At 46.9% G+C, this 25,745-nt stretch overlaps 1 protein-coding gene across 1 annotated transcript in view; it reads right to left on the reverse strand.

Annotated features, from left to right (window-relative positions):
• LAMA1 (laminin subunit alpha 1) overlaps positions 1-14,240 on the reverse strand; it is a 144,255-nt gene extending 130,015 nt beyond the window's left edge. Inside the window, exon 1 of the mRNA XM_058677002.1 lies at positions 13,933-14,240. Coding sequence (XP_058532985.1) covers positions 13,933-14,005 — 73 coding nt within the window. The 5' untranslated portion in view covers positions 14,006-14,240. The remainder of the gene's footprint in view (positions 1-13,932) is intronic.
• Positions 14,241-25,745: the final 11,505 nt, after the last annotated feature.

A 25,745-nucleotide genomic window follows, 5' to 3' on the forward strand; every position in this document is an offset into this window, starting at 1 on the left:
GAGAAGCTAGAAAGAAAAGCTCATCTACCAGGGACTGGCGCTGTGGAGCAGCAAGTAAAGCCGCTGCCTCTGAGGCCAGCAGCCGGCTTGTGCACTCCACATCTGCCCAGCTGCTGATGGCCTGGAAAGAGGAACGGAAGACAGCGCAGGTGTGTGGGCTCTGCCACCCACGTCGGTGATCCAGGTGAAGCTTCAATCTGAACGAGCCCTGCACGCTGCACGGTGTAACCCTCTGCAGAGTAAGCCAGAAGACAGATCTGTGTGTGTGTGTATGTGTGTGTGCGCACACGCATGCACGCGCGTGTATATGTCCTTCCCTCTGATTCCCATATGGAGAAACAAATCTTTAACAAAAGGAAACTGTCTATTATGATTCCCTACATACAAAATTCCCAGAAAAGGCAGATCTCTCCGTACAGACGGCAGGTGTGGGGATGAGAATGGAGACTGACTACAAAGGATCATGAGGACAGTTTTTGGAATCTTAGAAATGGTTCACAGCAGACTGTGGTCATGCCTGTGCCGGAACAATTCAAGATGTTTGTGGGAAAACAGAATTAAAAGATAAGTTTATCTTGGTGTCGAAATTTTGAAATCTATGTAGACAAGTGATCATCCAAAAGTTCATAGCAAAATTGAATTATGGGAAAGAAAAACTACGCATGGGTAGTCCACAACAATCTAAACTTATTGAGAAAATCATTAAACTACATGGGAAACTGGTGCAAGTGTGTGATACACAATTTCACTGCAATAAAATCATTATGACATAGAGACTTGCCTTACATGGTAAGTGTAAGTATAAAGTCCAATGTGAGTGTTCTGAAGGGCGATGATGGCAATTAGGGCCTGAGCCCTAAAAGGGGCTTCTGTGCAGCCATGGGCTTAGGAAGGCTGTCCAAACAGAAGACTGAATAGCTACAAAGACCTAAAGGAGTGACTGTATCAAATTTTTTTTAAAATCTCATTTATGTATTTGAAAGGCAGAGATCACTTTATCAAGAGAGGAAGAGACACGGAAATCGTCCATCCATTTCTTCATGTGGCAAATGGCTGCAACGGCCAGGGCTGGTCCAAGCCAAAGCCAAGAGCCAGGAGCGCCGTCCAGGACTCCAAGTTCTTAAGCCACAAGTTCTTAAGCCATCATCTGCTGCTTCCCAGCTGCTCTCTCAGAGAGCAGGACTGGAAGCAGAACAGCAGGGACTCTGATGGACACTCTGATATAGAATGCAGGCTTGTCCCCTGTACCACAATGCCAGACCATCTATCATGTCTAAAGGAGATTGTCAGTAACAGTTTCAGACCTGCCTGCAAATACGAGTGTATCAGTGATGTGCTATACAAGCTGGGGTTTGATCCAAGTGATGCTTTTGTGATCAGCTGGTGTTCAATCTTCAGGGACATGGCCAACCCAAGTGCACCTCCACTTTCTGAAGTGTCTACCTTTACTCACCACAGCCCTGCAATGCTTTATTAGAACAGTCAACCTGGCTTGGGGTCAGAGGACCACAGTAATCAAAAGATTGTTTTATTAACTAGCAGATTTCTGCCAGGATTATGTGCAGGTTATTTTAATACTAAATTTGAAATGATTTCCTTTATAGAAAACCACCTGACACACAAATTTTCAGGGAGAGTTTCGAACACATTTGAATTCAGTCCATTATAATAATTAAAACTAAACCAATGGAGTTAGAAACCATGAAAGACACAGGAGATGTTATGCTCATATTTCTAAGGAGAATAGGCCATTCTTTCATTCAGTAATAAGTGATTTTTATCAAACAAAAATCCATCTGTGACATAAATTCTGTGTGCCTTTGTTCTCTCACTAAGAAGTGGAGGATGCCTTGGCCCCAAATGCCTGGAGCAGAACAGCTGTTCCCCCACTTAGGCAGTCCTTGAAAGCCAATCAGGTAAAATTCCCTTACAAAAATTCCTTTGAAAATACAACAACTCAGCAAAATGCCAACAAGCTAGTCAACAACTGCCAACACGTTTGAAGTCACACACAGCAGAGTATTCTGCATTCAAACCGTTTCAATGAAACGCCCATTCCATGCAGCGGGAAAATGCTGTGTCATCAGAATTCTCTTTCTGTTGACCACGATACAATTTGTTGGCAGCGCTAGGTTCTAGTTCGTTGGTTGTATTTGGAAACAGAAATTATTCTCAACTCTGCACAGATGAACGCACACAGTAAGATTCTGGGCATCCCTCATGCCTGCTGGAGACACTGGGGAGTGTGAAAACCACTTGGAATTTTCTAGAAACACAACAAATACTTGTTGATTAGAACTGGTGAATTGCTGGCATGCAATGACTACAAGTCAGTGTCTTGCACACCAAGAAATAAGTTTTTGCTGACTAGAATCTGAGTTTTTAAGGAAAATAGAACTGCAACAACAATCAATATTAATTTAAAGACAAAGCCATTTTTTCTTCACATTGAACTGATAGACAGAAAAGCAAGTTTAATCATCTCTTCAAGGGAGCAGGTAGGCACTGTGATACAGAAGAATAAGGTAGCACTCCAGGTACCCACAGTGTCAGCTACCCTGTTTCCAATCCAGCTTCCTGCTAATGCATCTGAACGCAAAACAGGAAGGTTTAACACTTGAGACGCTGTAACCCCCCAGGAGACACTGTCGGGGAAATGGCTCGGGGCTTCAGCCTGGCCCAACACTGACAATTGCAGACAATTGGTGGGTGAACCAGTGGATGGAAGATCTCTCTCTGTCTCTCTTTAACTCTGCCTTTAAAATAAATAAATCTTTTTTTTTTCCTAACACAGTCTCTGAGTTTCTTATGTCAACCATGAGGTCTTTCCTATCGTTGGGTTCTGAGTTCAGGTAGAAGCTGAGGCCTTAGTCTCAGAAACATCTGTCCACCCTCTGCCCTAGCCTGGTGACCTGGACTTTCCTTTGTCTACTCTCTCCAAGTCCTGTCTGGGGGTCCCAGTGAGGCCCCCTGGCCTTCCTGAGCTGGCCCTCTGCCCTAGGAGATTTACTTGTCTGCATCCTCAGACCTCCCTAATCCTAACTGCCTGTCTGGCTCTCTGCTGAATGCCCACCGGAGTCCTCTCCAGCCTCTGTTTTCTTTCTGTACTGGGACAGTCATTCACCCAGGGACTATCCCCAGAATCGATGCTGCATACCAATCACTGTGCTGGGTATCAGGCACCGGAGGGGGAAAAAAAAAAAAACAAAACTCTGCCCTCAAGGCCAGAAAAGCCAGTCAGCAGTCACCAAAAGCTGTGTTGCTCAGATGTCCAGACAGATCACTGTGGGGACAGTCAGAGTGAGGACAAGGAGGGTGGGTACAAGGCAGAGAGCCACAGGGGAGAGGCTGCACTTCCAGCAGGGTAGCACAGTGTGTAGAAGGTACACGGGGTTGATGATCACCACATCACACTAAGGGACCACAGACGGTTCAGAAGGAACAAAACATGGCTAGCAACGCAGGGAGAGCCGGGCAAGGCCTGAGCATGGTCCACCACAGTGTCCTGCACATCTAACCAAGGTGGAGAGTGAGAAACCAGGAAAGCAATTCAACAGGAGATCAGATGACGTGACAGACATCACAGGACATTCACTTGGGAGCTCTGGATGCCACTCATCCTGTGCTCCTTGAAAATTGGCGTGTAGGTCAGGTCAGACTTCATCCCAGCTACTGCGGGAAGTCAGGGGAGCTGGCCCACCTGCAGACCCCGGCTCTGCTGAGTCACGGGCTAGTCGGTGCAATACCTCGTCATGTGTCTGAAGCAGGGCAGTCAGGAGGGGACCCAGTCCACAAGGTCAAGGGGTATGTGTACGTGGCAAGTGATGCATTGGGACACGGCCACAAGACTGGCTCTGCACTATGATTTGATTATGACTTGGCCCCAGCGCACATGCAGCTTAGTCCTCCAAGTCTTATGACAGGAGTACTAAGAGGACAGGCAATCTAATTACAGTGTTTAGAGGAAACTGAGTAGATTGGGTGAGACCAGTAAGGTGGAGGTCCTAGGGCTGAAGTGGTTTATAAGAACGCAGAGAACTGACGTGACCGCCAGGCAGCCTCCTTGTTTCTTGTCCTGTGATGCCCTGGGCCTCCTGGTGCCTCCACCAGTAAGAACTCTCTCACCAGAGACCAAGCAACAGGGCTTGCTGGACTTCAGACAGGGACCCTCCAGGGCTACGAGTCAAAGTAAAGCACTTTTTGTGATAAAGTTTCCTTGCCTCAGGTATTTAGTTATAGCACACTCTTATTGCATTGGGTGGGGGGGAGTCATAAGAGGGTAAATACTGATGGGAACTTCTGAACGGGATCAGGAAAACAAGCGTCCAGCGGATGCTGCATTGAGAGGACAACGGCAATGGGTGGATTTGCAAGCTGGACCTTGGTGCCCCCAGACCCTGGAAGGTTTTAAGTGCAGAAGGCTGATTCAGCACAGGAGGAGGTGGCCCAAATAAGCCCCAAGAACATGCTATGGGGGCTTTTGTGGGTTGTTTAAAGGTGTAGGAAACGGTGAAGCTTAGAACATAATTCTGCCAGAATATGAAATGCATCTTACACCCTTCGGATGAATTAAATAATTAACATTACAGGCCCAGCATCATGGTATAGCAGATAGAGCCTCTGCAGGTGATGGTGGCATCACAAATAAACACCAGTTGGTATCCAAGATGCTCCACTTCTGATCTACCTCCCTGCTCATGGCGTGGAAAAGGCACAGGAAGGTGGCCCAAGTGTTTGCAGCCCTGCCACCCATGTGTAAGATCTCCATGGAGTTCCTGGGTTTGGCCTGGCCCAGCCCTGGAATGTTGCAGCCACTTGAGGAGTGAACCAGTGAGTGGATAGAAGATCTCTCTTTCTCTCGCTCTTTCTTTCTGGAGACAACTATGACTTTCAAATAAATAAATGATTCATAAAAAGAAAAAAAGAAATGAAAAATGCAATCAACCATCAACCCTGCAATGTCAACTTTTATCCCCAAATATGTGCAACTCTAAATGGCATATGTGATCGCAAGTATTTCTAAAAGAAAAACAGCCTTGGTGAGTAACTGTGTCAGCAACACAAGACCAAAACTGTGCCTATTCAAAGCGCAAAAGTATCAACGAGTACATACTGGAAAACGCCACACAAGGCGCTGTAGGGACACAGAAAAACAGACATTCCCACCAGCAACAGACACTTCTTCAGTGATTTCCCTGACCCAGGCTCCAACTGCAGGGATCACACACAAGACTGAGCCCAGAGCACTGGGAATCTCATGGACCAGACAAAAAGCAAGCGAGAAGCGTGGGTCTGGTCTGACTATGGGGCATCTGTTACGTGCAAAGCAGACGTGCAGACCCTGGCATGTCCCACAGGATCAATGCCCTGACTTGCATTCCACAGACAAGCAAGGTGTTACTGCTTATCCGAGGCCATGCATGGCTGAACAACTGCATTCATAGGCAAGGCAATTTAACAGAGTGCTTCTTGATCCTGGCTGCACAGTGGAACTGCACAGGGAACACCTTTAAGATGCAAATGAGGGGCCTCACCCCAGACTCAATAAATTATAATCTCTGGTTGTGGGAGCTGGACACGGATGAGAGTAAAGTCCATGTGACTGACTCTCTGAACCTGCTCCCCTGGTGCACAAACAGCCAGACTTGCAGGTGAACGCTAAGCCACCAAGGGAACTCAAGGTCCCTGCACTTGTGTATGGTGCAGACGCTGACTCCCTAACCTGTGGGGACTTCAAGAAATGCATGGAAAATGGGATTAAAAGAGTTTGTTTTGAGTAAAACCAATCAGAAATCCAGGTGTACTTTTTCCCATAATACACAATTTTCATGAATTTGCTGAAGGTCCTTGACACGGATTTTTGAATTTCTGCCCTAAAGTAACACCTCATTTAATTCCACTGTTCATGAAGTTTTTGCAGTGCACTGTACCGTAGCCAGCTGGTGCTATTTACCCCTTTCTCTGCCCTCCAACTGGACACATCTATCTGATGGTGAACTTAGGGCTGTACGGGAAGTGAAATCTACATGACTTCCATCCCTGGGGCTCTGATCCCTCAACTCCGTCCTTGACTACGGTTTATCATGGGGATGATTCCTTCCCACTTATGCACGATTCAGTCCTTGGATTTCACATGGGATCCACCAAGGATACCTGAGAGTGCCTTGAATTAACAGTGAGGAAAAACAGCTGGGAAGAGTCTTCATCAGGGACAACCTCTTTGTATGTCTGACTCACAACAGGCAGTGTGCAGGTCCCCGCGTGCAAGCAGGCACGTGAGGAGAGATGAACAAGCAAACACAGGAGCGGGAAAGCAAAACCAACAGAAACCACAGCCACCACACGCAAGGGGGGAAGCATTTAGTCCAGCGGTTAACACACCTGCATCCCGCATCAGAGCATCTGGGCTGGCTTCCTGCTGAAGCACACCCGGAAGGCAGCAGTGATGGCTCACGTGGTGGGGTGCCTGCCACTCCTGTGGGACACCTGGATTGAGTCCTTGGCTCCTGGCTTTGGCATCAGCCTAGCCCCAGCTGCTGTGGGTGCTAGTGAGCAAACTAGTAAAAAGGAGTGCCGTTTCTCCGCCTCTCAAATAAATAATTACAAATTAAACAAGAAGTCGCACATTGAAATATTATTTCCCTGCCCAGAAAGATGCTAACTCTTTCAGATGCCTGCTTCCTTCAAGAAAGGCAGTCAAAGCTTCCCAAGGTATTTCATGTATGACTGAATGGCCCTAGTTCTCTCTGTTCCAAACCTCCAGAAGGAACAAAGTATGCCCATGCCAGGTATGGTGCTAAAGGAGGAAATTCAGTTGGTATTAAAAAAGATAGGATGCTGATGTTTGGGACACAGAGCGTAAGGCTGAAATGACAGGCTAGGATTTTGTTAGAGCAGGGACAAGAATGTTAATCCAAAAGCAATAGGGACAGCAAGTGAATCAAGATTCTGGAAACAACTCTTTCATTGAGAAATCCAAAAAGGCCAGCTTAAACTGGAAACTTCCTTGCAAGTCTGGTGCCAAAGTGGGACTAAGATTTCTTGGAACACAGATTTCGGATCCTACCCAGACATGGGGAATTGCACGGACTGCATGCTTAATATACCTTGGTAGCGGGCAACCCAGAGTGGAGCCCGGTCCCAGGACCAGGTTTGCAATGCAGGAACTGGGTGCAAATTTTGTGGTTGCCAAGGCAACTCTGACACCAGTGAAGAATCCCACCATCAACCATCAGGTCTCAGAGCCAGACTGCATGCCAGAAATTTCTCTGTGCACAGAAAGGAATGCTGGGAGCTCAAGTTTTGTTTTTAGAAAAAGAAACGTCCTTTTCTCTGCAATGCTGCCTAACAGCTTTTGGACACAGCATCCAAAAGCAGACCAGCTGGCCACCCTGGCCGGGTTCAGCCCTGATTCATCACAAACTGCAGTGCAAATCCAGGAATGAGACGCTTGCTACCGGCCACAACAGCAGGGCTGTCTGCAGGCAGGATGGCACAGGCTGCGTATGAACGGCCCGGTTAGGGGTCAGGTAGCAGACGGGAGTACATCCTGATGAGGCAGATGGGACACCCAAATCATGCAGCTGCACAGCCATTGCCACCCGGAACCAGAAGGCTGTGGAGAGGGGCTGTCCATCAGACACTGATTTGGAGGTCCATGGACAGAGGACAGCAACTGTAGCCCAATGAGCAGAAGGCATGCAGTAGGAAGGATTCGCTAAATGCAAGGTGGGACCACGTGAAGCTGAAAGGCCTCCAGCCAGCACCAGAAACCAATTCAAGAGTGGCTGGCTGGTTGCAGTAATTCAGACAGTGGGTGATCACTTGGAAGCCGGAAAGCCAAACAACATTTTAAAGAAAGAAAAATTCAGAGGTAGATTGGAGAAAGGGACAAGAGCAGAGAAACGGAGAAGGAAATGAGTCAAAAGGATACCGTGCGGGCCCAGCGTGGTAGCCTAGTGGCCAAAGTCCTTGCCTTGTACATGCCAGGATCCCATATGAGTCCCAGTTCTAATCCTGGCAGCCCCACTTCCCATCCAGCTCCCTGCTTGTGGCCTCCTGGGAAAGCAGAGGAACACAGCCCAAAGCCTTGGGACCTTGCATGGGCACAGGAGACACGGAAGAGGCTCCAGGCTTCAAATCGGCTCAGCTCCGGCTGTTGCAGCCACTTGGGGAGTGAATCAACAGACGGAAGACCTTCCTCTCTGTCCCTCCTCTCTGTATATCTGACTTTCCAATAAAGATAAAATAAATCTTAAAAAAAAATACTGTGGATGGAGAAGAATCAGAAGAACAATTAAGAATTCCCTGTGCTGGGCCTGATAACAACTCAGCCATAGCTTCTGGCTAGAAGTGTCACCACCAAGAGGCTGCAGAACACTTCAGCGTGGGGCAGAGGATGGCAATTCAAGAAAGCCCATGGAAAAATGCACTTACAGGAAAAGGTTCTGTTGGGGTCGAAATAGACTGCAATTCATGCGGGGCTTCTTCATCCTACGCGTTTTCCATGAACTTTCCGAAGCCCCTCGTGCGCATGGATTTCAAAAGTCTTGCCATCACCAGAAACATCTTTTCATCCTATTTTCCACAGATTCTTTTTGAGATACCCTTGTAGAGTAATCAGCATTTGTAAATATTCTTTAGTTAAAAATGGCCTGCTGAACACAGGCATCTTCTGTAACATCCATTGTTGCTGTTAAGAGATTCCCGAGGTCCTGGCAGGAAGTTATGAAGCAAGGGGGTAGCATGCAGGAAATACCTTTGGGAATGAGGAAAGATGGCACTTTCCATAAATACTCATCGGTCTGCAACTGACATTCCCACAGTAACAGAGGATGGGCTCTGGCTTAGGGGTTCCGGTCACACTGCCTGCTGGCCCCACAGACCCAACTTCAAAGATAACCTTCTGGAATGAAGAGATTACAACTTCAAATGGTTGATCCAGCGTGCACACACACACACACACACACGGAGACCCTGTTGGTGATTTCGCCCCCATTTCTGAATTCCTGCTTTGAGATAAATGTTTACCTAGACCAGATTGTTAGCCACGAAGCTGACTTGGAATCTCAGGGCTTGCCCTGTGTGCCTCCTGCCCCGAAGCAAGACTGGGAACAAGTTAATCCAAAGAAAGCGTTCCATCCCAGACTTGAGAAAACAAAGAGGCAAGGGGAAGGATTCCGGGCTGCTTCTTCTTAAATGATTACTCCACGCACTGACTCTCACCCTTAGTATAAAGGACATGAAAAAGCAACGAACCAGGCTAGCCCGTGGTATTTTATGCTGAAATAGCTCCCTGACAGGCTTGTTCCAACAGAGCCAAAGTTCGTGACCTTAACCAAATCACTTGTATGAAGGCCTTTTTTCCTCATTCATTTTGCAGTGCACTGATTTGCTTACTTATCTGTGGGTGCGTATTAATATCTTAAAAGTAAAAACAAGTAAAATCCATTTTTGCAAGTATGTTAATAAGCTAGATATCTCGCTCAGTTTATAGACTGTAGTTTATATTGTGCGTCCAAACATCTCTGAAGAATGTAATTAAAATTCTCAGCTAAGGTCTAAATTCCAGAGTTCTGTCTGGTTGCCTCTCATTGATTTTTACATTAATTTTTGCATTAGGAATTTTTAATTGAATTGTCTGTGTCCATGATAATGCTCCAGTAATAAAACATTCTTATTAGTAAACTTACTAACATACCATCCTTAACTCAGAACTTTCTCAAACTTGACTTTCCTCATTCATAAGTCTCCAAGACCATATTTTTTAAAACTCTTTATGGCTTGAGAACTAGTTTGTTGATAATCTTATGTAGGCAGTATTATCATGCTACGACACCCATCCTTTTCCAGGTTTTGATTCCAAAAACATCTAGGAAATGTTGCTGTCATAGTAGCTGCCAAATACATACGTGGAAGTGACAAGTTAGCAGGTGAACGCCAACAAGCACGGACGTTAACAAGTACAAACTCAAAACAATGTAAATGGAAAATGCACAGAATCCACCTGACCTACAGAGCACTCCGGCCCAGCAGCACAGGGTACCACAGTGCATGGCTATTCCCCTGGGGACTCCAGGGCGACGCTCTCACCACCACCTGGCATCTGAGAGTCATCAGGCTTGGGAAAAGATGCCAATTCCAAATGCCAAGTGCCCTTCCTATGCAGGGTGTACGGCTTCTACTCCATCTGAAGTTGGAAAATTGCTGAGTCAGAAACTGTCTGGGTGTAATTTTGTTCATTAAATGGTCTGCGACAGCCTAAATAAAGCACATTGAAAAGGTTAGGGGGCTCGGCAGTGTGGCCTAGTGGCTAGGGTCCTTGCCTTGATCCCATGTGGCCGCTGGTTCTAATCCCGGCAGTTCCACTTCCTCTCTGTCTCTCCTCCTCTCAGTATATCTGGCTTTGTAATAAAAAATAAAATAAATCTTTAAAAAAAAAAAAAGAAAAGAAAAGGTTAGGGTCTGGGGGTAGAGTGGGGACAAAAGCACAGAGTGATACTAGTCCAGTGTCCACATTTTCATGTCTTGTGAGGAAATAAGTAGTAATTCTCCGACATGGTTGAGGAAGTTGATTTGTTTCGTGAAAAAATTACATCAAGAAACACTTGAGGGAAGATATCCAAGAATCTAAATGCAGTCATTGTTTCAAAGGAGATTGATAAAATCATGGCTTCACTTTATTCTGTATTCCCTTTTGGACTCTGTAACAGACATGGGCTACTTATACAAAAAAATCATTTTAAGTATTTAATTTATTTAGATAAAGATATAATTTCAGGACTAGTAAGGTGGTTCAACTGGCTAACCCCTCACCTCTAAACACTCGCATCCCAGTTTGTGTCCTGACTGCTCCACTTCCCACTTTCTGCTGCTTGTGGCCTGGGAAAGCAGTGGAGGATGGACCAAAAGCCTTGGGACGCATGGGAGATCCAGAAGTTCCTGGCTCCTGGATTTAGATCCTCTCTGCTCTGGTCATTGTGGTCATTCAAGCCCCAGCCTGCGACATCATACAGTCACCAGTTCAAGTCCCTCACACTCCACTTCCGACCGAGCTCCCTGCAAATCGTCTGAGGAAAGCAGCACAGGATGGCCAAGTGCTTTAGCCCTGCCACCGCACTGGAGACCCAGATGAAGCTCCCAGCTCCTGGTTTTCGTTTGACCTGCCACTGGTAGTTGTGGCCATCCGGGGAGTAAACCAAGAGTAAACCAACAGAGAGAAAATTCTCTTTCAAATAAAATATACACATAAGAAAGAAAAAAGATACAACATAAATCAAAGGTCAACGTCAATCAAAATGATAAGATTGTTTGACCCCAAAAGGATAATGTAGCCCTGAGAATATAGCTTGGGGGGAGGGGGTTTCTTCCACAAAGTTCTACATAAAATCTGAATATGATGTTTACAGATAATAGACGGCTAACCTATTCTATAAACTAGGCACCCTCCTATAAACTTCTCTTTCATTAATTTATTTAATCATTAATATTCCTTCCAAGTGGACATTACAATTCCCAAGAAACTGATGCTGAACTTTGGCAGAGGGAGGGGTAAGGAACTCGCCATAGCTAGCAAAAGCGGAGAATTAACCACCTGAAATTTAAGATTGGGCTTGTGCCATTTTCCCATAAAAATGCCCTCTAGATGGCAATGAAGGAGCAGGACTTTGTAAATGAATTCTCACATAATGGGCAGGGTTTCGGGGCTCATTAGCTGAAAATCAGTGTTCACATAAACATTTTACAACACTGGATTAGAAAGCTGTGCCTTCTCCAAGAGGCACAAAGATATGTTTTCTTTCCTATGCTTGCTGCAGCTGAATATCCACACACTGGATAAACTACTGATACAGGCTTTATGTGTCCTGTCTGGAAAAGGGACGGACCAAAGTACAGGATGCGTAGCAGGTGAACAGGGATGCGTTTGTTATACATGTACTCGTTTGCAACTCTCAGCGATCAATACGTTGCATTGGCCCTTACCTGCAAAATCAAGCCACAGAAATGACAAGCAACTCTGAAATCCATTCAGACACACACACTTGACCATGCAGGGGAACATCCTTGCTAAAGCTGAAACCTGAGTCACCTCTGAGAATGGACACATCTCCTTATAGAAAGCTCACAGCTTTTTTTCACCTGGAACTGTCTATTTCGTAGTGGGGGGAGGAGGAGGGTTTGAAAAGTGAAGAATTGATGAACCAACCTGTGATTATTTCTATGTAATGGTCTCAAGCTACACATTTAGCACAAAGTTCTTAGGAATGCACTTCTTCAATATTTAGAGATAGTTCACTCTTGAAACAGGTTTGATTTCTAAGGAAACGGAGCCATTGCAGGGGTCCTTGTGTAGCCCAGAGAGGCTGTGGAATCGCAGGGAACTTAGAACCGTCTCTGCACGTCGGTTAATAAGGACAGCTAACTTAGGGTACGATTTCCAGGTCAGGATTCGGCCACTCCAACTGCAACACACCATTTTACAAAATCATGCTGGGCACACCGGACACAACATTATTTAACAAAAATAATAATCAAAGCTCCCTTGCGGACGCCTATGCTTGGTGGGGTGTGGGCCGGCCAGCACGCAACAGTTGGGGAAGACTCAGAGGCGGCCGCCCTCTTTGCTTTTTCCGCCTTATTCCAAAGCAGGAAAGCCCCCCACTGCTCCACTTTCTCCAAACCCCATTCACATCCAGCTAGGCCCAGCGGTCAGGCAGGGCGCGGAGGAAAGCAAGCAGGACAGCTCCAAACCTTCACCACCTTGCAACAACCAGCAGGGGCAGGTAGCTCGCTCCGCACCGCGCGGGGAGACGGGACTCCTGCACTCGCAGCGGCCTGACAGCTCGCCTGGCAGCCCCGCGGTTGGCCCGGTTCTTCCCGGGAACTACTTCAATCCACTTTGCCTTTCGGAGCCGCTCCGGCCCAGCGGTCCCATCGGTGCAGGCTTGAATGAATGAATGAATGAATGAATAAAGGCCCCGCGCAAGGCTCCCACAACACATCCCCCCCCCAGGAGATTTAACCTTCCGCCCTCTATTTGGGACCTGTGTATCAAAAGTCAAAAATGATACGTGTATTTGAAGATATCTGCCCCCGTGACGCGCCTTGCGCCCATTTTCAGCACCCAGGCTCCAAAGATGAGATGCCTGGAAGAACTCGGTGGCTTGAGATTCTGACTGTTCTGCTGAAAAGCGAGACAGGATTTTGTATTCTTGCTAGGCATGAAGAAAAACTTGGGGTGGCATCGCTTCGGGTTTGTGTTCTTAAAACTTGGGCGCCCAACCACTGATCCCCCGCTCTCCGAGCCTCAAGCCACCTACTCCTGGCCCATAGAGACCCCAAGATCTGAAAGCGCACGGGAAGGGGCCGGTGGGGCCGCTCCGGAGACTGCACAAAGAACGCGCGGTTTTGCAAGGCGCCCCAGAGACCTGTCCGCGGACCCACAACCGGGGCGCGCGCTCCCCCTCTCAAACCCTTCTCACTGACCCTCCAGGACCCGGCTGCCCAGCCCCAGGACAAGGCACGCCACTCGGAGAACTCCTCTCCCATTCATTCCCCGTCGGCCCGCGCAGACGCGCCACTCATCTCCCGCGACCCCGCCGCAGCGGCCAAAGCATCCCCCAGCCGGCGGAGCCTCCGCCGCGGCGCCCCAACTCCCGCCACCCCAGCGCTGCTCGCCTCTTCGGCGCTCCGGAGCGCTAGGTCCTGCCAAAGCAGGGGAGGGGCGGCCTCCAGCCCTCGCCAGAGGGTCCCTCATGAAGAGGAGGGTGGCGGCCACCTCAGCCAACCGCCTCCCACCCCCACCTCACACGGGGACACCTCTGCGAGGGACCCACGTGTGCGAGGCTCGGGCCGGAGCCGACCCCGGGACGCGCGCAGAGGCCGGGCTTTGTCCCGCGGTCGCTCTCCCGGGTCCGCGCGCCCAGGGCTCACCTCTCTGCTGGCCCCGCACCGCCACGCAGAGCAGCGCGGCCAGGAGCGCGCTCCCCGCGCCAACGCCGCGCATCTCGCCGCCGCCGCTCGGTGCGCTCCGGGGAGGAAGCAGCGGGCGCACGCTCCGGACGCGGCGCTGGGCGCGAGTCTGCAGCCTGCCGGGCGGGCAGAGGCGTCCCGCCCGCCGACCTCCGCCGCGGCCGGCCCCTCCCCGGCCCTGCCCCCCCAGACCCCTCCTCCAGGGACTCTCGGCGGGGCCCTGGGACTGCGCGCTGGCGGCCCCGCAGCGGGTCTCGGGTCCCACTTGGGAGTGGGCGGGGACAGTGGGCTACCAAGGTGGAGGAGATTCTGCCGAGTTGGACGCAGGGGCGGGTGGATTCCGACAAAGTATTTGCCCTGTTGACCTTGCCCGGCAGCCCCAGCCCGCTCAGAGGTCCCGGCCAAAGTGCCGCGGCGAGCCTCTGTCTCTCCGCCCCTGGGGACCGACCCAGGGCTCTGCGCGCCGCCGCCGGGTCCTCAGAAGGCGTCAGCGACCTGGCAGCAAGCCTGCGCCTCCGCAGGCGACCCCGGCTGTGCGGAGCAGCTTCCCTCTTACTCTTGGCGCAGCATTTTTCCTGCTACTGAGTTCTAACTTGTTTCCTTAACGCAGGCAAGAAGGGTTGCTTGGCCTTACGGATCATCGCTAGTAACTATCGTTAACTAGGCCCGGCGCGATGACTCAATGACTAAAACCTCACTTTGTAAGCGCCGGGATCCCATATGGGTGCTGGTTCCTGTCCTGGCTGCTCCATTTCCCATGCAGCAACTTGCCTGTGGGAAAGCAGCAGAAGTTAGCCTAAAAACCCTTGAGACTCCGCACCCGGTGAGACATCCAGAAGAGGTGCCTGGTTCTGGCTTCAGATAGGCTCAGCTCTGGCTGTTGTGGCCACTTGGAGAGTGAACCAGCGGACAGAAGATCAGTCTCTCCTTCTCTCCATAATCTTTCAATAAAAATAAACTTCAAAAAAATCTTTAAAAATAAAATATGCAATACAGTTCAGTGAGGCAGTATTCATCCCGATACTAAATTTAAAATACATGCTTAGCCATTCAAGTCTTATTGTGCTGTGTCCTGCATGACTAAATAAACAATTCAATATTGAATAAAAAAGTGTTAAGCGCTTAGGTGTCAAAATCTGGAAGTCCACGTATTTGTGTCCTGAGCTCTATGTACACACACACACACACACACACACACACACACTTTTTCAATAGATGCTGTCTTTCAGGTGTTTGGAAGTACATCCGCATAGATCATCTGTGTGATTCAGCCCTCTACGGGACAGGCCGGGGTGGAGGGTGAGGGGTGAGACAGCGCATACAGGGTGTCCAGGTCCCTTTGTCAGCCTATGACCCCTCCCGGTGGCTGGAGCCCAGATGTGACGTTCACCACACCACCCTGAAATCACAGCGGATAAGATGGAGATCTCACAGGAGGACGCAATGGGCCCTCGGGTCTCCCCTCTCTCGCGTTCCTGGGAATTCGGTTTAGAGGTCAGCTAGGCCTTATCTTTGAGCTGCAGATGGGGGCCTCCCATTTCTGATGTCAAGGGAAGTGAGTGTCCTCAACGCATCGTGGGGGTGGACGGGAAGTGTAAAATGTCACAGCCTCACACGAGTTATCACTGCTCAAATCTAAGCAAGAAAGAAGAATTTCTGAAGTTGCAAGAGGGACCAAGCTGGGATAAAATGGAGCTGGGAAAATGCCACCATTCTGTATCTCAGAAAACCTTACTTAAAAATAAATTATTTATTTAAAAATAAAGAAAGAAACAAATGAACACCCCACAGTACCAGTCTTTCCCTTCTGTCTCATACTTGGAAAATATCGAAATGACCCACTGCACCGGGAAAGCTCAGTGTCTTGTCCAAGGGCATAGTGAGGGAGGGTAAGAGGAACTTTGTGTTTTATGAGAAAGTGAAGATTCAGCTCCTCCAGACACACACACACACAAAAGCAAAATGCTTCTAAGTTGTATGTAAATTATAGAGGACTGAACATTTCTAAATGCCATACTTAAATGGTTCAATAATTTACAAAGCAACAGGCTTGGTTGTTTATTATGTAGTTATTTTGGAACTATGAGATTTCCTATTTGAGAAAAAAATGCTGATGGGACAAGTTATAAAAACAAAAATGTAAGTAAGATTGGCATTTGGATAACAATTAAAAAATAAGTATATTTGGAAGCAAGAAGTTAAAAGACAACTTACGTAAGAGAACCATTGTTTTGAGTTGATAAGAGGATGTGTCTGGTGTGGGTATTGTGGGCAGTGAAGTAGAGCTTAGGCTCAGAGATGCCCTTCCTTCCTCCAACTTTATTGGCAGCTCAGTCTTGGGCAAGTTCCAAGTTCCTTCATCTATTTAAAAAAAAAAAAAAACTAGTAATCGTGCTTAGTTTATTCATTCAACAAACATCTTGGGAGTGGAGCTGCTAAGTGACCTGTGCTAACAACCTACCAACAAGTGGTCTCCACCTGTGTGGAACATTTGACCTGGTGGTTAGAGCAGAAGAAAACCAAAAACGTACTGAAGGTAACCATTACTCTTTAGGAGACCCCAGTGATGATAGAGTCTGGAGAAGGTTCTCCCGCAGGTGCTAAATGGGCAGTGCGCTTAAGTCACCAGCACACTGCCAGGTGCGTGTCAAATAATCGACAAGGATGAATTCTCACTTCCAAAACTTTCTTGAATACTATCAGCAAGCATTGCAGCTGAGTGACCCTGTCTCTTCAGACTGCTGTAACAAACTAACAGTCACTCATTGGCTTCAGCGACAGAAAGCTGGTTTTCTAGCTGTTGTGGAGGCTTGCAGTCCTGCTGGAAGGTCTGGCAGGATGAAGGTTCATCCTGCGCCTGACGAAGGTTTTTCACTGTGTCCTCTCATGGTGGACAAATTGTGAGCTCTCTGCTATGTCTCTGTCTTCTTGTAAAAATATTAATCCTGTTAAATCAGGAGCCTGTTCCTATGCCCTCACTTACTCACTTCTTCAGCATCCCCAGCTCCAAATACAGCCACACTGGGGATTAGGACCACAATATACGAATGGGATGGGAGCATCCTACCTATAACAGGCTCAGATTAGGGTGGGGCTGACGGGGCATCATAGGCTAAATAAGCAACGTCAGCCCCTCCGGCTGAAGATGACCTCCTTGTCCTACACACTGACCCTGTCCTCTTTCCACCAGCTTAGATTACTATCCTTCCACTTCAGCCTCACACGGGCCCACCACCCCCAGTACCAGCAAAGCAACAGATGCAAAGAAAAAGAATACCCTGATGAAAAGGAGTTTCTTTGCTCCCTGTACTGCGTTATGGCTGAAAGGAAGAAAACACTATCTGGAGTTGACATTCAGGTGAAACTGTAGCCTGTGACACCCCACAGGTTCGAGTCCTGGCTATTCCCACTTCCAATCCAGCTCCCTGCTGAGGCACCTGGAGAAACAGCAGAAGACTGACCAAGTACTTGAGGCCCAGCCACCTATGTGGGAGACCCGGCTGGAGTTCTGGGTTCCTGGTTTTAACCTGGCACAACACTGGTCCTTGAGATCAGAAGATGGAAGCTCACTCTATCTCAATCTAATGTGTGTGGTCTTAAAAATATTTCTTTTTTATTTATTTGAAAGGCAGAATTACAGAGAGAGAGAGAGAGAAAGAGAGCTCTTCCATCTGCCAGTCCTTCCCCATATAGCTGTAACAGCTGCGGCTGTGTCCGTCAAAGCTAGGAGCCAGGAGTTTCTTACTGGTCTGGCATGTAGGTGCAGTGGTCCAAGTACTTGGGCCATCTTTTGCTGCTTTCTCAGGTTCATCAGCAGGGAGCTAAGAATGAAAGAAGAGCAGCCAGGTCTCTAATCTTCTCCCATGTGGAATGCCAATGTCACAGGAAGGCTTTACCTGCAGATCCACAATGCTTGGTCCTCTGTTGCTCTATCTCTATTCTATTGGTTTCTATTGCTAACAGGATCACCACCACTACCTCTACCTTTATATCTCCTTCTCTTTGTCATTCTGCTTTTCAAATTGATAACTAAATAAATCTTTCACTGTATTGTTAAAATAAAGCCACTATAGTTTAAAGTCCTTTATAAAGGCAACCTGGTCTTATCTTAATATATCCTATAGCTCTCCTCTGTGCAGTTAACAAAAGAACTTTATCAGGCTTTCCAACAAAGGATGCACTTTAACATTCAAATAGAAATGCATTGAGTGTGATTAAATACTGAAGTTGGTACTCCACAAATGTCAGTTTCTAAAGAAGAAAAAAAAGTTCTCTAAGTTGAATCTGACCCAGAGAGTTTTCCAGACCTGAGTGGAATTCTTCTAACTCTTTAAATTTCTTAAATTGGAATTAATTTTGATCTATATAGTACATTCTTATATTAACATTTCTTCTATTTTTCTTTATTTGGGTATCTGTGATTTTCTTTGCCTCACACATTCTACCTTATAACTACTGGAATGCCAGGGAAATTTTTACTCCTCCAAATCTCATAGTTACTGCTGTTTGCAAGAGTAAATAGAGACCCACTTGAGTAAAAGTCTGACCAGCAGCAGGTGCCTGTCTGCCTGGCCTCCCAGCTCTAACTGTCCAATGCGAACATTTCTCACCGTTCCATTGAGGTCTTCACCTCCAACAACAGCCTTAAAGAACTCTTCTTAAAAGATTTTTTTTTTTTTTTTTTTGGTTTTCAAAAAAAAGTCAGTTGTCTCTCAGCACAGCCCCATGTATTGCCTGACAATTACCTTTTAATGGCTCTGGTTAACAGAAGAATATCTGGTGTTCACAATACGACTTCAGTCTAACCTTTTCCAACTACCACCTCCTATGCTTTGGTTGATTTTTTACACTGGGGCGGCCCTGAGCCTTGGCACCATCTAGGACTTCCAACCCTTTCTAATATTTACATGCCAACAACATCTTAACTGTTTTGAATTGGGTTTTTGTTGCCGCAATTTGACCCCTAATGTATCTCTTTTATATTAATATGCCTGCCACCCAGAGTCACAGACAATGTCACATAGTAATTGCGATTTGGTAGTTTATTATTTCTTGCTGGACTTACTCTGCTTTGCATTTATGTACAGGAGCTTCCAGGGACTTGTCTGAGCATGCACTTAAGATTTCATATAAGAGAAAGCAGTGATTAGAAGAAAGAAGAAACAGAAAAAAGCAAGAATCAGACAGCCTGGCACACTTACTTTTCTGGGTGATCTTTGGAAAATTCACTGCTTGTCCTCAGTTTCCTTATCTGTGATTTGGGAATAAAAGAAGACCTACATGAAAAGGCGAGTATAGAATGACAGAATGAACATAGGTGCCGGGCGGCAAGCTGGACTTCAAGGATCAGTTTCTTCCATTATATCGTCATTATCACCATGGAATACAAGAGATGCTATGAGACAATGATATGGGAATCTATGAAGATGGCAGGTTTATTAACATGCTCACGAAGGCAGTTAGACACATGCAAAGAGAGAAATGCCATCTGCTTTTTTATTTATATAGCAAGAACTGCCAGGACACCCTGGGGCACAGGAGAGCCAGCCAGCAAGGAGCATCCCCACAGGTCAAGTAGTGGGTGGAAGTTACAATCAAACAACAGCCAGCTATATTCAAATCCAAAAAAGGTTGAAATTAAAAAAAAAAAAAAGACTAGTTTCTTGGCAAGGAAATGGTCATTAGGGAACCTGGCAAGTGTATTTTTCTTTGGGGAGGGGAAGAGGAAGCCAAATTGCGGGGCTTCTAGAAGACAGCTGCTCATAGGGCCATGTAAACAGCAATTGTCCCCTGCACACAGCAGGACTTCCCTGCATGCTGGGTATCTGGAACAATAAAATCCTTCAACAGGAAAGTGAGTTTGGGGAATCAAAGCCTGCAGCAGAAGCAGCGTATAAGCAACGTGGGCTGGTCACCGATCACTGGCAAGTCAAGAACAGGTGTTGACAGAGGACCTTGTCCTAGCTTTGTTTTCATCTGCCTCATTTGGGAAGAAGCGCTAGATCTTACTGGAGCTTTCTTCTGCTTTTAGTAAACTCTCAGCTTGTTCCCGATGGAGGATGTACCCTGCCATTTACTGCACTTTCAGTTCTTGGGAGATTCTCAGCTCTGTCGTGAGACGTGCACCTTTGCCCACGTAGGCAATATCCAGACCTTTGGACTTCAGAGTCTAAACAATTCAGGAACCTGGTTTAGGGGTCAAAAGAATAGTCAGATTTTATGAGTATGAAGTTATGAAGAAATACAATTACTGCCTGAGTAGACAGCGCTCTTTCATTCAAAGCTGTTTCACTGGATAGGGTAAGTATTGGATCCTGAGGTGCATTGTTGGAGGTTGGAAAGTTAGGGACTGAAACTAAATGACATCTCTAAATATTACTGATAACTGAGTCTCAGACAAGTCGTTTAATGTTTCTGTACCTTCGTTTTCCTCCTGTGTCAAGTCTGATCGGCAACATCTCTTCCTGGAAATAGCAGCCACTATCGGTAATGACATCAATAATTACAGCTACGAGGTATTAATCCTTGAACCTGTACTTCACTCTCATTGTCTCCCTTATTCTGTTTAGAGCTCTTCCTGTACCTGTCCTTCCTACCTGTCATGGCAGGTAAACCTGGCTGAGAATTCCATCAATCTGTTTTCACTTCCCTTCCTGCCCACAGATATTACTTCAGAACTTTAGAACTACCTGGCACTGGTGTCACTTCTTGTAAGCCATTAGCTTGTAGCTGTCATGGTGGTACTGCACATGAAGCTGCAGCTTGCAACGTTGGCAACACATATTGGAGTGCTGCTTTGTGTCCCAGTGACTCCTCTTCTGATCTAGCTGCTTACCAACGTACCTGGGAAGGCAGGGGAAATGCCACCCACGTGCCACCCACATGGCAGATCTAGACAGCGTCCCTAGCCGCTGGCTTCAGCCTGGCTTAGCTCTGGCTGCTGCAGCCATTTGGGGAGTTGGCCAGTGGACGGAAAATCTTTTTCTGTCTCTCCATTTCTGATTGTTTTTCTACCAGTCACACAAATAAATAAATCTTTTAAAAAAATAAACAGCTGGTTTCCTATTGAGCAGGGCCATTGTTTCAGGGAAAAGATGCATTTCCCTCTACGTTTTGCCCACCCTTCCTTCCTCCACCCTTGAATTCCTGGTCTTTTTTCAAGACCCAAACCAAACATCTCCTCTAAGGAGCCTTCCATTATTTGGTTGGTGGTTCCAGGACCCATCAACTGCATGCTGATTTGTGTTGACAATGTATACTGTAACACAAGCTCTGTTGTAACAGCTCTCTTGATTTCCTAGTTTTCCCATTCAACAAGAAACCTGTGCTCCCTCTTATTTTATTTTGCCTTCCCATCTCACACTGCATTTGGATCTTGGCCATGCTTGTTGAGTATGACAACAGCATTGCTTGATGGTTGTCATTGTGTTTGCTCTATTAACCATATTGCAAGATCTATCTCCAAAGTGCTATAGAGATCCCCAAGTGGCCAAGAGCCTAGCACCTATCAGCTATAAGCAGGTCTGTATTGCAAGCAATGAAAGCTGATTCAGACCACCTTATACGATAACCAGGCACTCCAAGAGAAATCAGTAGGATAGGGAGCTTGAGGTTCTTTCATCAAGTTCATAGTGACCTGCAAGAAAGGGGTGGGCAGATACTCAGGAGAGTTACAGATGCTATGCAACAATTTCTGCCACCAAGGTCATCCGCCAAAAACAGTACAGCTACAGCAGGCCCCCAGTGCTGGGAGCTGTCTGACCTTCAGATGTTTGCTGCCTCTTTGCTGTACTGACTCTAAGGATCCAAGGCTGGGAACCCAGCGACACTGATCGTGGAGCTGAAATTATGTGGCAAAGTTTGGGGGAGGAGCAGTATTGGCACTACCACCCCCTCTTCTTTGTTTGTTTGTTTGGAAACGGGAATTGGGCATGAGAAAGAGGAAAGAAGGATTTTAGTCTGTGGAAAATCCTTCCCAAAGAAGGCGCCATGGGCTGAGAGGAGGTTTACACTGAACAGTAACCCAAACAACCGTCTTTTTATGTGTCCAGGATGAGATTATGTGAGGAGTATGAAACCCAGTAACAGAAGGGTGTGTAGGCAAGAAGCCCTCTCTCTAAGATGCGTATCTGTGTCTAAGTCTCATAGTTCATGAGAAACAGTACCTTGGGGCCTTGGGCTTTATAGTGGGGTCTAAGGTGGTAAATCTATACTGAACATGTTTGTACATTTTTTTCCTTGCCTTTATTCCCTATACAATAAAACAACTACTTTCATAGCAATTAAGTTTCACTAGGTGTTGTAAGTAACCTAGAGAAGAAATAAAATATCTACCAGGGAGCCTGTCCATCTATTTTAACTAAATATCAAAGTATATTGTGTAACAGACTCAAACATCCACAGATTTTTATATTTTCTGGGAATTCCAATCCTATCTTCCATGGATACTGAGGGACAATAAAAATTTGAAAAGGCGAAATAAAATATAAAATGTGCAAGGAATAGCCAAGGCAGGAAAACAGAAAAAAACCTGGAAAGGTTTGAATGGAGCCAAGCCACAGGTAGACTGTCTTTGGGATGCGGATCTGATGGGCCAGCTTGGTACTGTGTCAACTGGATCCCCACCCTGGGGCTATTGGGCACCCTGGCCTGGCCTCTGCCTGACTGCTGTGGCGTGTCCCCTCCTCCCCACACATCTGGGCTTGGTCGAACGACACACTGCACTGTTTAAGGTTGGGTGCCCCCGGCAGACACAAGTGGGGGCAGATGATAAAACATAGTAGCAGTGGATTGTTTATTCCCAGTGGGAGGAATATTTTTAAAGGTCTATTTTTTTCGGGAAGGCAGATTTAGAGAGAGAAGGAGAAACAGAAAGTTCTTCCATCTGCTGGTTCGAAGCAGAGGTGAGCTGCTTCGAAGCCAGGAGCTACTTTCTTTCTTTTTTTTTTAAGATTTATTTATTTTTATTGGAAAGTCAGATATTCAGAGAGGTGGAGAGACAGAGAGGAAGATCTTCTGTCTGATGATTCACTCCCCAAGTGGCTGCAATGGCCAGAGATGCACTGATCTGAAGCCAGGAATCTGGAGCCTCTTCTGGGTCTCCCACACGGGTGCAGGGTCCCAAGGCTTTTGGTTGTCCTCTACTGCTTTCCCAGGCCACAAGCAGGAAGCTGGATGGGAAGTGGAGCTGCCGGGATTAGAACTGGTGCCCATATGGGATCCTGGTACATGCAAGGCGAGGACTTTAGCAACTAGGCTGCCGCTTTGAGCCCTAGGATCTACTTTCAAGTCTCCCATGTGGGTGCAGGGTCTCAAGGCTGTCCTCTACTACTTTCCTAGGCTATTAACAGCAAACTAGATTGGAAGTGGAGCAGGTGGGACATGAGCTGGCACTCAGAGGGGATGCCGTGCTTGGAGATGACAGATTAGCCAGTTGAGCTAGGAACAAGAAAGGAAAGACAAAAGGAGACAGAGAAACTGCTGGTGGTTGTTTGTAGCACACACTACTGCTAGGCCAGTGACTCCTTGTAGCCCATCCTGAGATGTCCGTATGGTAACACACCCACCATGCCCCCTGGCAGGATTCGGCAGGCGGCCATATAGGACAGAAGCATGGAACTTTTAAGCGGCTTTCTGTTTTGCTTGCCTTCACGCATTTTTTTCTTTGTTGCCATGGATTTGCACTTCTCAAATTCAGCGCGGGATCTGTTAATAGACCCAGAAAAGACTCTCCTGAAAGAAGCAATTAGTGAAAAATGGGAAATAGTTTTAGAAACGCATGAGCACTCCCACATTGAAAAGGACGAAGCCCAGCGTAAGACATCTGAAACACAAGCAATGTGAAATGACAGTGACATTTTAGGCAGAGAAATAAGATGAACATCCTTTTTAGGACAGTATGTCAAACCCCTCACCTCCATAAATCAAGTGAATTCAAAAGACACTGAAGTGTGTGCATGACCTAGCAACGCAGGTCAAGGTGAGGAGATCTGAGAAGAAAAGGGTGACAGCAGGAACATGGAAGAAAGATTCCAAAGAGAGTTTAAAAAGAGAAACAAAACTCAGCCACTAAGTGGATACAGATGATAAAGGAAATTGAGGATTTTTTTTTCTGGGAATGAAAACAGTTTGATGGGAAGGTGATCCAGCGGAGGAGGAAGTCACGAGCAGTGTGTTTGTCATCCTTTAGATGTTACCAGATAGCCAAATGGCGACATTAAAACAACAGGGGGAAATTCAAGACAGATGGAGGTCGTAGCTAGAGCTGTAGAGTTCAGAGTTTGCGAGATCACAAGCTGCCCAGCCCCATGAAAGACCATGCAGAGGGAAGACACGGGAGGTGCTGGAGGGAAAACCAGCAAAGGATATGGACTCCTGGGCAGACGGCAGGTGCGTCCTACCAAAGGGGGTCTGCATCTGAGCCTGGCAACTGAAAGAAGACAAAAGGTCATGGACAAGTGACCTACAGCCTTGCCAGGCTCTGCTGCTCAGTCTTCAATGGCAAGCTAACTAATCACTCCTGCTTTCCAGGGGAAGATTCCAAAACTGAAAAGCATATTCGTTTTTGTTCTGTCAAAATCATGCACAAACTTGAAGGCTCAGAGAAACCACCTTTTATGCGCCCCCACAATGACTGCGGGCTGGTGGTTGGGTGGGCCCGGGGAGTGTTCTTCCTGTTGTTTCCTTGGGTCCAGGAATGTGTCTGTAGAACACCAGAGACGACACTGTCAAAGGAAGCTGATAGACTGAGAATTAGAAACTAGAACAAAGTGAGAATGAGAACAAAACATCCCACAAAAAGACGGGAAGCCAACTTATTAATCATGGTGGAGTGTAAATAGCAACAATTATTCGAGCTATCAGCTACCAAACTGGATAGCATGCCATACACTGCCCTATGAGTGTTTGCAGAAGAGCCCAATGAGATAGGGAAGCTTGCTAACATTGTTTTTCAAGGAGAAGAAGACAGGCACACAACGCCCAACGATCTTCATCAGGATGAATCCAGGCAGAGGGCCGTGGAGTTGAGAATTTGGAAGGAAAAAATGGCTACATAATTTCCACAAACATAGAAGAAAACATTTTAGAGGTAATTGGGACAAGGAACAATGTGTTCAAGTACCAGTTCACGTTCAGGCTGCTTTGCTTCTGAGCCAAAGTGGGTGATGTCCCAAGAGCTTGGGTTCCTGCCGGCCACGTGCTTCTTTTGGATGGAGTTCAAGGCTTGTGGACACTTGCTGGCCTAGCTCTGACTATTGTAGCCATTTGGAAAGTGCACCAGAAGTTGGGAGATTCTCTCTCTGTCACGAAACTTTCACATAAGAACTGCTTTAAAAAACAAGCACGGGGGTTAGGGGAGGTGGGTTAGCATTGTGGTCCAACCAGGTCTTGTGTCAAAGTGCAGCTTCAAGTCCTGGCAGTTCCACCTGCAATACAGCATTACGTTAATCCACCGGGGAAGGCAGTAGGTGCTGTCAGAAGTACCTGGTCTTCTGCCACCCCAAGATCAGCATGGTATTTCTGGCTCCTGGCTTGAGCCTGACCCGCAACTGGCTGCTGTGGCCATTTGAGAGAAGGAACATCTCTCTCTTTGTCTCTCCTTTTATTGCTGATTTTTTAAATTCAAATAAATAAATGAAAAGCAAGTAAGCCCTTCACGCGCTTTGTAACAATGTTAGAAAGACAGTGCTAATGGGAGGAATAGAGAAATTCTTGTCATTTGCGTATGTGTCAGACGTATTTGGGAGATACATATGGGAAGCCTACAAAAGTTC

Source organism: Ochotona princeps, chromosome 18, assembly GCF_030435755.1.
Source record: "Ochotona princeps isolate mOchPri1 chromosome 18, mOchPri1.hap1, whole genome shotgun sequence".
Classification (NCBI taxonomy): Eukaryota; Metazoa; Chordata; class Mammalia; order Lagomorpha; family Ochotonidae; genus Ochotona; species Ochotona princeps.